This window comes from Peromyscus californicus, unplaced genomic scaffold, assembly GCF_007827085.1.
Source record: "Peromyscus californicus insignis strain IS unplaced genomic scaffold, ASM782708v3 Scaffold_19__1_contigs__length_69161282, whole genome shotgun sequence".
Taxonomy (NCBI): Eukaryota; Metazoa; Chordata; class Mammalia; order Rodentia; family Cricetidae; genus Peromyscus; species Peromyscus californicus.
This window is the reverse complement of record NW_026294491.1, coordinates 18,245,273-18,258,099: the sequence shown is the minus strand read 5'-3', so window position 1 is coordinate 18,258,099 and position 12,827 is coordinate 18,245,273. Positions and strand designations below refer to the sequence as shown.

The window sequence follows — 12,827 nt, the reverse complement described above, 5'->3', positions numbered from 1 at the left end:
AAGATTGTATTATGCTAAAAATTCCAATCTTAGTCAATTCAGGTTTAAAATCAGTAAAAGGAAAATATTGGATTTTTTATAATTTTAATATAGAATTTATCACACTTTGCTATGTGTTATACTTTATTATGGAGTATAATAAAATACATAATGATCTTTAAAACATTATTGCATTGGTCCTTTAACCATTACAAGGTATCATTTTACTAACAGCGTAAGGTTTCAATTAGCCACATGCTCTGTAAGTCCTACCTTAAGGACCCCATTATAGTTCCTCTTTAGAGTGTTCATCTAAAAAGAGTGCTATTTTCCTTAGCAAATGAAGAATGACTCGTGAAAAATGTTGACAATAGCACACTGTTGACTGAAAGCCATGTTGAAGTAGATAATCTTCTACTCACTGATGGTTCCTAATCATGATGTCTATGGGATGTCTCTGTTCAACAGGCCTTGGTGCTTGTAAAAAACTTATCCATGGTCTGCGAATCAGTCTGGACCCTAGGACTCCATCAAACGCTGCTGTTAATATTGATCATTGGACGGTGGCTTCTGCCCATTGGAGGCACCATTACTCGAGACCAACTCTCAGAACTTCTTCTGATGTTTGTGGGGACAGCGGCAGACATACTGGAATTCACCACTGAGACTCTGAAGGAAAATAACGTCAGGTAAGGGTCTGATTCTAAGTCGGCGCCACACTTCTGTCTCATTGTCTCTAATTTGTACTTTGTGTGAATAAGGTTTTTAAAGATATCTTTACATCAGGGTTCCAGGGATGACTTATTCAGTAAACTGTTTGCCACATGAGCATCAGGACCTGAGTTTGGATCTGCAGTTCCCATGTAAATACTAGGCACGGTGGTGTGTGTCTATGATCCTAGTACTTGCGATGTGGAAACAGGAGAATCTCTACGAGTCACTGGCTAGCCATTCAAGCCAAATCCGTAAACTCTAGGTTCAGTGAGAGAGACTCAGAAATAGGGTGAAGATCGATAGATGAGCACACCCGACATCAAACCTCTGGGCTTCGCATGTGCTTTCACACATGTGTAGTCACATCAGCACATGCACACCCATGAACATGTATTTACATATACACCACATGTACTATATATACACATATATCTTTAGATATATATACTAGGAACCAATCTTTATAGTAAAAAGGAAAAAAAGGGCAGGATATATCCAACCTCGATTAGAACCAACCATCATATATTTGCACCAGCAGTTCAGTAGGGCCAGGGCAGAACCACAGTGACTTGAGGTATCTGGAGATTCTCTGGTGTCCCTTCATCTTCAGCCAGGTGTCAGGAATACAGCCAATGGCAACATTTTCTCTTCAATCACAGCATAGTTCCAAGAGACATGGAGAAATTGTCCCTTTCTGCAGCTAAAGAATTTACATTTCCTGGTAAGATAGAAGAATGGAGCAGTTGAAGTTTTATTGTATGAAATTTTATATTTAGTCAGTTTTGTTCAAAGCGCCCAAAGGCTTTCTGGTGGAGATGCCTATAAATTAAAACTTATTGAGTTGGTACTTTTATTTTTGCCACAAGCAAATAAACTCAGAATCCATGATCACATCTGTTTATGGAGCCGCTTTCTTCCCATTAGGGATTTGAGTCCCCGCGCCTGAATGTACTTTAAGCTTGGGTTGTTTTGTATGATGCTATAAAAATAAATTGGAATGAGGCTGGCTTTTAATGCTACAGTTTACTTTATCCCACACTCCTCAAACAACATAGCATAAAGCCTGAGCAAAACACACCAACTTATTGAATAAGCTTAATTTCTCAATTATAGTGTGAATCATTATTTATAAACAAGAGATTTTTTTTACAAGAGCACTCATTGTTTTGTGCATACTAATTTTTCTTTTAGTTTACTAAGTTGACATTCCTTTTTGAGGAATCCGATATGAAGTGGATCACCGTCATCACAGTGTTTATTTTAGTCTTGTGGTTTCAATGCCTTATGGTTGATCAGCACTTTACATTGCATAATGCTTTCAAATATGTTTAAGATAATTATAATACAATGTCATTACTGGAAGAACATGAATGGATTGTGATGTAGCACGTGAAATAATGAGTGTGGATAGTTACAAAGACATGACGCCATCATGATAACAAATTACCCCTATCTGGGAATGAATGCGTACATGCTAAATATCTACAGAGAACAGAGGCGGCATGGGAGACTAAAAGGGCTTGGGGAGGACTATGTTTTATGGAGCTAATCGTAAAATGAGAGAAATGCCAAACCCAGTTATCTTAATGGGATTTTCGAGTCCCATCCAGAAGTATCATCAAAGAGTAATGTATCCCATGTTTACCAATAAATGTTGATTATTAAATAAGTTTATTTAATTGCTTGACCCATAAAAAGGACCCTTGGAAGTCACTAGGTACTGTTTAATTGACTAAGAACTGGTTTGTTATGTAACACGTGCCAGGTACTGTGTAGGGTGGAGCCTGGGGAGCAAAACCATAAGCCAGTTATGAACCAAAGAACATGCAGTTCAGCCAGAACAAGACTGTTTTAGTTCAGCAAGAATTTAGGGAGCGTTTGATGTTTCAAAACACCATCAATCCCCCAAATTTTTCTGTCACTTACAATTCAATCTGAATGCTTTCTGAGTATATACTTTAGAAAAATTGAACTTGCATTTCATGCAAGTTGATGCTTAATGGGGCTGAATAAATTATAGTTGGCCCTTGTGTCTGCAGGCTTCTCATCCATGGACAGAAAGTATGCTAGAAATGATTCCAAGTTGATTGTAGGATGTGTGTGGATTGTATGTTAATGTTATACAGTATTTTATAAGAACTTGTGTGTCCTACAAACACCTTCCCATGGATAGTATAGGATTTTTGTTACAGGTTCTGTTTTTAAATATTATTTTCAATTGTATTTTCTCAAAGTGAAGTCATTTTGTTTAGAAGGCTCCTGGACTGTGCCAGTAGCCCTTTGCAGTCTCCCATCTGCCCCACTGCGCCTCCATGACTCCAATGCACCTTACCCCATGATCAAGTCCCAGAATGTATCTCGAGATTTTCCTCTCTTCAAAAAGCTTGCTTCCAAGTTCTAAGTTCCTGGCTTGGGTCTTACCTATGTTTTAAGAAACGACACTCAAAATGGTGTGTGTGTGTGTGTGTGTGTGTGTGTGTGTGTGTGTGTGTGTGTGTTTCCATTTGATTTAATTGTGTGTACACTGTTAAGTAAACTTTCAAGTTCAGAGTTTTTGGCGTTGACCAAGAATTATTTGTTGAATTCAACTAATTGTCTCAAAATATTTATTGAAACTGTTCTTTCTGAGTTCAGCTGCCATATTTACTCAAAATCAATTGACTACAGGTATAAGAGTGCCAAGGGAGCCTGTGTTTGTCTTTATATGAACCTCACACCATTGTCATGGTAACTTATGGTGATTTTGAAGTAGGGTACTATAGACACTGCAGCATTGCTTTCTAAAATCATGGCTTCTGGTAACCCAGGGCCTTTGCGTATGCACACAGATGTGATTATCTTGCAGTTTTAAAACAATCAAACACACAAAAGGAAAACCTTATGGTCTTGGTAGGAAGTGAGGTGACTTTAAGGGTCCATTGGGAAGTTTCAGAATCTTGACATTATGAAGGCCTCTCATCGGTGAATGTGAAAAGTCTGAGCTTACATACTCTTCCATTCACCTTTGCTTTTCAAGTCTTTCTCTACTTTATAAATCATTCTCCTGAATCTTTTATTATTTCTTATATTCTTTCTAATGGAATTTTTTAAAACTTCCATTTTCTAATTTTTAGTTGCTTTAATTAAAAACATATTTGCCTCCATAATGATTTTTTTGGGGGGGTTTCAAGAGAGGGGTTTCTCTTTGTAGTTTTGGTGCCTCTCTTGGATCTTGCTCTGTAGACCAGGCTAACCTGGAACTCACAGAGATCCGCCTGGCTCTGCCTCCCAAGTGCTGGGATTGAAGGCTTGCACCACCACCACCTGGCACCTCCATAATGATTTTATAACTAGCAATGACATACAAAACATGCTTATTTTGTTTTATCTCTAGGTTTTATTATGCATTATATCATGCTATTCATTAAGAAAGGCACTTCTGATTGTTGCCGTTGTATGTTACATGAATTCCTTTTTCTTGTCTTATTCTACTACCTAGCAGCTTTTCTCCATATTGAACAGAAGTAGTGAGATTATTGCATGTTAATCTCCAGAGATAAGCATTCTGTCTGTCTCTCTTAAGGATGGTGTTGACACTTGATATGCACAAACTATTTTATTAACTTGAGGAAATGTCTTTTTATTTCTAGATTATTGAGAATTTATTCTTATGTGTGTTGAATATCATGAAGTCTGCCTTTATTAATATGGTTTTATTTTGGTTGCCCTCTATTATATTAACTGATTTTCAGATATTAAACTGCCTTTGATGTCAGTATGAATTGAATTTAGTTGTGCTGCATAATCCTTTATAATACACTTTTTGGTCTTATTTACCAACATGTGTCATTTCTTCTAGCTTGTTTATGTGGTGTGTTATTTCCCAATATTATCTCTAACAGTGCCTTGCTCTGGCTTTTGAATTAGGGTAACATGGCTTTTAGAGACACCTCAGGAAGAATTCCCTCTTTTTTTATTTTCTGAAAATAATTTTTACATAATTGATATTTTTTCCTAGATGATTTCACAGAATTCTCCAAGGCAGCAAGCTGGATCGAGCCTTTGTGGAAAGTGGTTTCCTTTACCCTTTCTTCTTTCCTCTTTCTTCTCTTCCTCACCTCTCTCCTTTCTTTCTTCATATTATCTAATTACTAATTCAGTATCATTGCTTCCTCTAGGACTAATTAGATACTTTACATTTTTCTGACTTTAGGTGTGTGCTGTTCTTTCTAGGATATTTTTCCTCTTTCACCTAAATAATCCATCTTTTGTCATGAAGTTCTCATAACGTATACACATGTGTTAATTTCTGTGGAGTCAGGGCTGAGCCTCTTTTTCATTCCTGGATTTACACGCTTGTTCACGCCCTTGGCTTTGCCCAAGGGGGGATGGGCATGCTTACTTGTTGCGTGAGGACTATGGATTCTTCTTATTTTTCTAAATAAACAGCTTTGGGTTTTACTGACCTGATTGATATTCTGCTTTACATTTTATTCATTTTCTGCTCTGATGTTTGAGGGTTTTTCTTTTCTTTCTTATGATTGCTTTGGACTATTTGCAGTTTTTCATTTCTTACTGAGACCTTAGATTACTAATCTTTCTTCTCTAGCATAAGCCTCCAAAGACATACATTTTCTTCTCAGAACTGCTCTCTCAACATCCTATAAATCCTGATGTGTTATCTCTTTATTTACTATAATTCAGAATATCCTGGAGCTGTTACTGTTTTCTCTCCTTGGCTTGTGTTTATTTGGAAGGGAAATGTTTTAATTTCCAAGTAAATGAACATTTGTGAAATTTCTTTCCTTTGTTTTTATTAATTCTACTGTAGTCTGTTATTATAATTTAAATTGGTGCAATAGTATAAATTTTCTATGTCTTGTTTTATGGTGAGGTGTATGGTTGCTTCTAGAGCGGGAGTTCTCAACCTGTGGGTCACAACCCCATTGGGGGGTTGAATGATCATTTCACAGGGGTCGCCTAAGACCATCTGAAAACACATATATTTACATTACGATTCACAACAGCAGCAAAATTACAGTGAAGAACTAGCAATGAAAATAATTTTATGGTTGGGAGTCGTCACAACATGAGGAACTGTATTAAACGGTCACAGCATTAGGAAGGTGAGAACCACTGCAATAGAGTATTATTCTTCTTGCTTAGAAAGGGTGTGTTCTTGCCTACACTCTACAATGGGTTGATGCTGATGCAGTTACAGTAAAATACAACAGCGTCATTCCATTTCACCGTCACTCCTGGCTCCATCCGCTTCGTGAAGGACCATAGCCTCCTTTGTTCTATTACAGCAACACACATATCATGCCTTGGTGTGTTATAGCACACAATATGATTTTGTCCTTTACAATGTTTTCATTTTAAAAAGGGTGAGAACCCTTCCTATCCTGCATGGCATCATTTATTGTTTCTACTAAGATAAACTTAGCAAGAGTCTTTCTTTCTTTTTTTTTTTTTTTTTTTTTTTTTTTTTTTTTTTTTGGTTTTTCAAGACAGGGTTTCTCTGTGTAGCTTTGCGCCTTTCCTGGAACTCGCCTTGGAGACCAGACTGGCCTCGAACTCACAGAGATCCACCTGGCTCTGCCTCCCGAGTGCTGGGATTAAAGGCGTGCGCCACCACCGCCCGGCGGAGTCTTTCTTTCTTTAACTAGAAAAAAAATGTTGGTCTTTGTGTTTGAAGAATAGCTTTATTTTACCCAGAACATGTGGCCAACAAACTTTCCTCTTTAACATACACATATACGGTGCAAATGTCTACATTACGTATATGTAATTCAATCATCCAATTGTTTTCTGACCACGATTTTCTCCTATCAGATGTTCGTCCCTGCTTGTTCACAGTTGTCCTGCACATTGAGGATCAGTTTGCCCTTGCTGACTTCAAGGTTTCTTCTTCTCCATTGCCCAGCAGTGTGTCTGTGCTGCTGGGCACACCCCTCCACGGTTGTCTTTAGTTACTCGCTCTGCTTTCTCTACTTCTCCCCTTCCTAAGGTGGCTGTTGGATGTGTGTGTGTGTGGTTGAATGTTTGGTCTCTTCTTCTTGGACACTTTTGACTCTCTGAGCCTCAGATCAGATATTTCCCATGGGTCTATCTTCCAGGTCACTCCTTTCTTTTACGATCTCAAATCTAGATGTGAAGTCAAACTGTAGAGTCTTTTTAATGGATTCTTCACGTCAATCCCTGGACTGTTGACTCAGAGTGTCTTTAAACTCATTTTGTATAGTTGCAAGATCTTTAGATTGTGGATTTGTTGAGTCTTTGACACACCATATTTCTTTAATTTATGCATTTCATATTTTTTTCACTTTTGAAAATATTAGCTGCTTTGATGCCCTTATTTCTTGCTGAATCTTTTGATCTCTAGTTACAGGCTCTTCACATGTGTTGTTGATAACTAGACATTTTCCCTGTATCTCTAACATCATCACAAGCCACTTGGTTTGTCGCCTTTAAAAATGCTTTATTTTATGCATATGTGTTTGCCTGAATGCATGTATGTGCTCCACATGTGTTCCGTGCCTGCAGAGACCAGTAGGTGGTTCATGGAGTTGGAGTTATAGGTGGATGCTGGGAACTAAAACTGGGTCCTGAAGGGTGTAGCAAGTGCTCTTAACCACTGAGACACTTCTTTAGCCCTTGGCCTTTGTTTTTTTTAATCTGAGGAATCTACCAACCTTTGGGTGACACCGGTTGATGCCTTGGCTTGCTTATCTATCTATCTATCTATCTATCTATCTATCTATCTATCTATCTATCTATCCATCCATCCACCTATTTATTTATCTATTTATTGTCAGTGTTAATTTTAGCTTGAATCCGGCACAGTTCCAGTAAAATGATATAGTTTGTGGTCAGTCTGTAATTTAGGCAGAAATGGTGATGAAACCTTTAAACTCTTAACAGCTGTACCCACCGAAGACATGATGTACTGAGAGGCACATTTAGGACCAGAAAACGTGTGTGTATTCCTCATCTTTTCATTTAAACAGGGCACTGTTGGGTCATCGCTGACCATGCCTATAATTTCTTTTTTTTTTTTTTTGAAATTTTATTCGAGTAGCATTTTTTCATTTGTTTTACATACTGACCACAGTTTCCCCTCTCTCCTCTCCCCCAAGTCACCTCCCTGCTTCTCATCTACCCCCCCTCCACTCTCACCCCTCCTCTGCCTCCATTTCTTAATCAGCCGAGCACACGGAACTTATCACATCCCTCCATAACTTCCTTGTTTTAGAAATTCTCTACTAAAGTTGAAGTCTGTTCATCGCTCACATGAGTGAGCTTACAACCTTGAAGCAGAAGTTGTACATTTTCCCTTTTATTTCTCAACAAACCCATCATGGTTGCGGACCACCACATTTCTGAGTGTGAGCTTTCTTTCTTTCTTTCTTTCTTTCTTTCTTTCTTTCTTTCTTTCTTTCTTTCTTTCTTTCTTTCCTTCCTTCCTTCCTTCCTTCCATTCTTTCATTTTCTCCCTCCCTCTCTTTCTTTACTTTTTCCTTCCTTCTTTCTTCCTTCCTTTTTTCCTTCCTTCCTTCCTTCCTTCCTTCCTTTCTTTCTTTCTTTCTTTCTTTCTTTCTTTCTTTCTTTCTTTCTTTCTTTCTTTCTTTCTTTCTTTGAGACAGGGTCTCTGTGTAGCTTTGGTTATCCTGTAACTCACTATATAGACAGGGCTGACATTGAACTCACAGAGATCCACCTGCCTCTGCCTGCTCAATGCTGGGGTTAAGGGCATGTACCAACATGCTTAGCCTGAGTGTCAGTTTTCATAGTGAATTCTAAATTAGTTCAGCTCCCTCAAGACCAAGTCTTCTCCTGTAACATTCTACTCTGAATGGCCAAGGTGGCCTTAACATGTTTTCATTTACATAAATTTTAGAACTGTGGCTACTCTTCCTTCCTTCCTTCCTTCCTTCCTTCCTTCCTTCCTTCCTTCCTTCCTCTCTTTCTTTCTTCCTTCTTAACTAGTTAGTTTTACTTTCCTGTTGATATAGTACAATACCCCAACAGAAAGCAACTTAGGGGCAAAGGGGGTTTATTTATCTTAAAGTTCCTGACAGGATACCTCCCATCATGCTGGGGAGGGTATGGCTGCAGAACCGGAAGCTGGCCTGGAAAATGGGAATCAGAGAGAAGAGAAGTGAGACCAAGCTATACACAAACCTCAAACCCTATCTCTAGTGACGTGCTTCCTCTAGCCAGGCTCTACCTCCTAAAGGTTCCACAACCTCCTGAAAGCGCCACCAGCTGCAGACCATGTGTTCGAACACAGTGGGGGCATTATTTCATGTTCAAACCACAGTCAGTCTTGGTTTTTCTCTTCCTTGGAGCATTTCTTTTAGGAAAATTGAAAAGATTCTTTACTTCTCTGCCCTGTTGAATTTTAGTCTTCTCCCACCTCTTGTCGTTCTCAAGGACCAAGGAGGTAGGACACATGTCTTCAAATGTATTAGATATTCTAATAAGGAGGCAATGTCATAGAGGGAAATTGGGCTCCATCTAACAGTGTTTGTGGAAACACTTTAAATCCCAATTAGCGAACAGAAATCCTCCACCCACATCAATCAACTGCCACCCGAGGGTCCTCCAGTGCTTTCTCTCTTAGGGTTGAAAACCTCTCCCACCTTTTGTTGAAGCATATTAGAGTCAGTCTTCCCACTGATTGCAATCATCTGGAATAAATTCTTCTCTGCCCCTTTAACTCCACTCTATACAATTTTTCTTTCACACAGCTGAGCCATGAGCAAGGACGCTGCAGATTCTCGCTGCTCTTACCTGAAATTCTGCTGCATTAAGGAGAGCCGATGTTCCTGAATTTGTTGCTTGTCTCTGGTTAATTTCCACAGCATGAATGGTGATCTTTGACAGCGTGTCTAATAGAAGCCATATTTGTTAAGGGGGAGAGGCATCTGTTGACCTTTTCATTTGCTGTAGCTTCTCTTCCAAAATGTTCGTGAGTCTAAATTCAGCATCTTTGGGAGAAATAGTTCATCACCTCTGGGAAACACTCTGTAGGGTTTCTGAACACAGATAATTTATTAAAAAGAAAAAGTCTGTTCCCTCACCATTTCTATATCTCGGAATATTTGACAATGCAGAGGAGGCCTTCCTCGAGTTTCTCCTGTGCTCAGTTTCTCTACTCTGCAGTTTTCTCAGCAAAATGTTCCTTCTGAGAGCTTTGTACCCATCCTTCTTCTCTCTCTCTCTCCTTCATTATCTTAACTCATTTGTCACATTTTAAATGCACATGGATCCTATTCACTGTCTCTTTTATATAAAAAAAACTTCATATTTCAAAAAGAATTAGTTAAGAAAAGGATCAAATTGTAACTTCTCTTATACATTCTTTTAAATTTTACTTTTACGTGTGTGGGTGTTTTGCTTGCATGCATATCTGTGTACCACGTGTGTGCCTGATATACATTTGGCCAGAAGACAGTGTCAGAGCCCCTGGGACTAGAGATACAGATGGTTGTGAGTCTCCATGTGGGTTTTGGGGAACAAACCCGGCCCCTATGACTTCATATTTTTAATTTTCACCTACTATGTTGGTTTTGTTGATCCATCAAAGGCTAATAACTTATCTCCGTGGTTACCAGAAAGAAAAAGTATGAACTTACCTCAGTAACTTTACCTCTGAAGATCTCTTATTTCATGATGAGAAGATCTGAATTTCAGGTACCATCCAGAATGTAGATGGTACCACTCCATGGGCTGAGATTTGACTCTGAACAGAAAAGAAAAAAAAAATGAGACAACAAGCTGAGCACTAACACTCCTCTGCCTCTGTTTCCTGTGGATACAATGTGAAGCCCACTGTAAGTCATGCTTCCTGGATAATAGTTCTAAAGGTCGGTTGATACTGCAACAGTAGTAGATAAATCCGGCCTACAGTCCTTTGAGATTCTTGACTGCTGCTTAAGCTCAGCAACTTGTTTACATTCCAATGTTAACCATCCTGGGTTCACTCTCTGATCTAATAGTTCATTATTCTTCTTTAGACTTTTTTTTAGATGTACCTTTCCAAAGTTATTTTTTGATAATTTTATTTCTTAGCACTCGAATTCTTCCATACTTTGTGTGTGGACAGGTTATGTGTGCATATGTAAAACTTTGCAGTCGTTATTTGTGGTTCTTAATCTTGACTATCAACTTCATGGGATTTGAAGTCACCTAGAAGACAACATCTTTGCGTGTGTCTTTGAGGGTCCTTGTGAAGAGGTTTAGCAGAGGAGGGAACAACCTTCCTGAAGGTAGTGGCACCATTTCCTGGGCTGAGTTCCGAAACTGAATAACAAAGAAAAACTGAAAAACTGAGCTGAGGACTAGCTTTCTTCTCACTCTGCTTCCTGTCTGTGGATACAATGTGATCGGCCATCTCTTGTTCCAGCCTCTAAGATTCTCCACAATGGTGAACTACACCCTTAAACTGTGAGCTAAATCAGCCCCCAATTCCTTCTTTAGGTTGCTTTTGTCACAGCAATGGAAAAAGTAACTAATTTAGAAAATGATATGGTTACAGTTGGACATGTTTAGATCTGGGAGTAGTCTACAATTTATCTCTATATAATGAGAAGATGAAATTGAGACACCAAGAATTTCAGACAGATGGTAGCATAAAAGTAACATATTCATTAAATAAATAGCAGTTCCAGTTACTGCTTATTCATCGTGGTGTGTACCTGGAGTTGTTCTAAAGTCTTTGGGTTAATGAGTTATTTAGTTTTTACATTCATACCGAGGCAGGCACTGTCATTACTATCTAATAAATATGAGAGTTAGAAACATAGTCTCAGGGTTATATGTGATAACATAAGAATAACTAATGTGCATTGCTCCCCCATACACAGCCAGAGTCAGGTGCTGTATCAAGATATGTTTCACAGTAAAATAATACACCAAAACAATCCTGTGAAATCCAGCATCTGTTGTAATTGTCATCCTCCATGATGCACAGGAGTACACAAAAGCCTGCAGATGTTAAATGACGTGTGGGAATGATGTAGCCTGGAAGCATCAGTATAGCATTAGGAACTTTATTCTGCTTTCTCTGTGGGGAGAGTGGAGTTGGTGTTTGCATTCCCATCCCTAGGAACCAGAGACTGTGCCCTGCCCCTGCACACCACTCCCTTACAGACCAATGTTTTGGGGTTGAATTATTGAAGTTTGAGATTGCAAGAAACTTCAAAATGACCATTTTAGGAAAAATCTCTTTGCCTTTAGTTTTAAAAATCCTCTAAAATGTCAGCCATTTTCTTGTAAACTCTGTGGGATTAATCCTAACAGAGGCTATCTGCCCCGGAAGTGACCTATTATGTCTTTAGGCAATATTATTAGAAATGGTGTATGCATCCAACATCCTTTGAGCCTGAGCTTGTGCTCTGAACTCATGAGAATGAATTTTATTTTATTTCCCTCACTGGATCCTTTTAACATATATCACACTGTTCTAAGTTTCCTGGCAATCATAGGCTCTGTCCTTTTGTGCAAGCTAACTTATACATTTCTCTCATCAAGCCTGAAGCATGTGTCGGATGTGTGCTGAACAGTCTAACATACAGTAGGACTAACACTTTGAATCTAATTCCTGGAAATGCTATAGGAGGCTGGTGTGGTGAATGTTCTAGATTGCCAACTTTATGGCACTTTAGAATCACTCAGGAGATACATACCTGGGAATATTGGTGAGGGTACTTCCAAACAGATTTAACAGAGAAAGAAGACATACTCTGAATCTGGGTGACACGGTACAGTCTCTAGTGAGTTGTTTAGTTTTTACATGAGGTGTCAAGAGACTGGGATGAATGATAAGACCAAAAAAGAGAGAGTGAGCAGAGCACCAACATTCACCTCTGTCTGTCTCCTAATGCAGAATGCCTGCTCCACCATTATAGATGATGTCACACAAACCATGAGCCAGGATAAATCCTTCTCATCTAAACTTGCTTGGTTATCTGTTTTGTCACAGCCAGGAGAAAATGAACTATCACTACTAGCTAAAAGTCTGGATGTGGGCTGGAGTGATGGCTCAGCACTTAAGAGTGTATAGCGCTCTTCCAGAAGCTTGGAGTTCAGTTCCTGGCATCCAAGTTAGGCAGCTCACAACTGCGATGCCTCCTTGTGGCTTCCATGGG

General features: G+C 38.9%; 1 protein-coding gene across 1 annotated transcript in view; it reads left to right on the top strand.

Moving 5' to 3' along the window:
- The window catches only part of Tmem26 (transmembrane protein 26), a 50,529-nt gene that overhangs the window by 26,869 nt on the left and 10,833 nt on the right, over nt 1-12,827 (top strand). Inside the window, exon 4 of the mRNA XM_052744786.1 lies at nt 448-668. Coding sequence (XP_052600746.1) covers nt 448-668 — 221 coding nt within the window. The remainder of the gene's footprint in view (nt 1-447; nt 669-12,827) is intronic.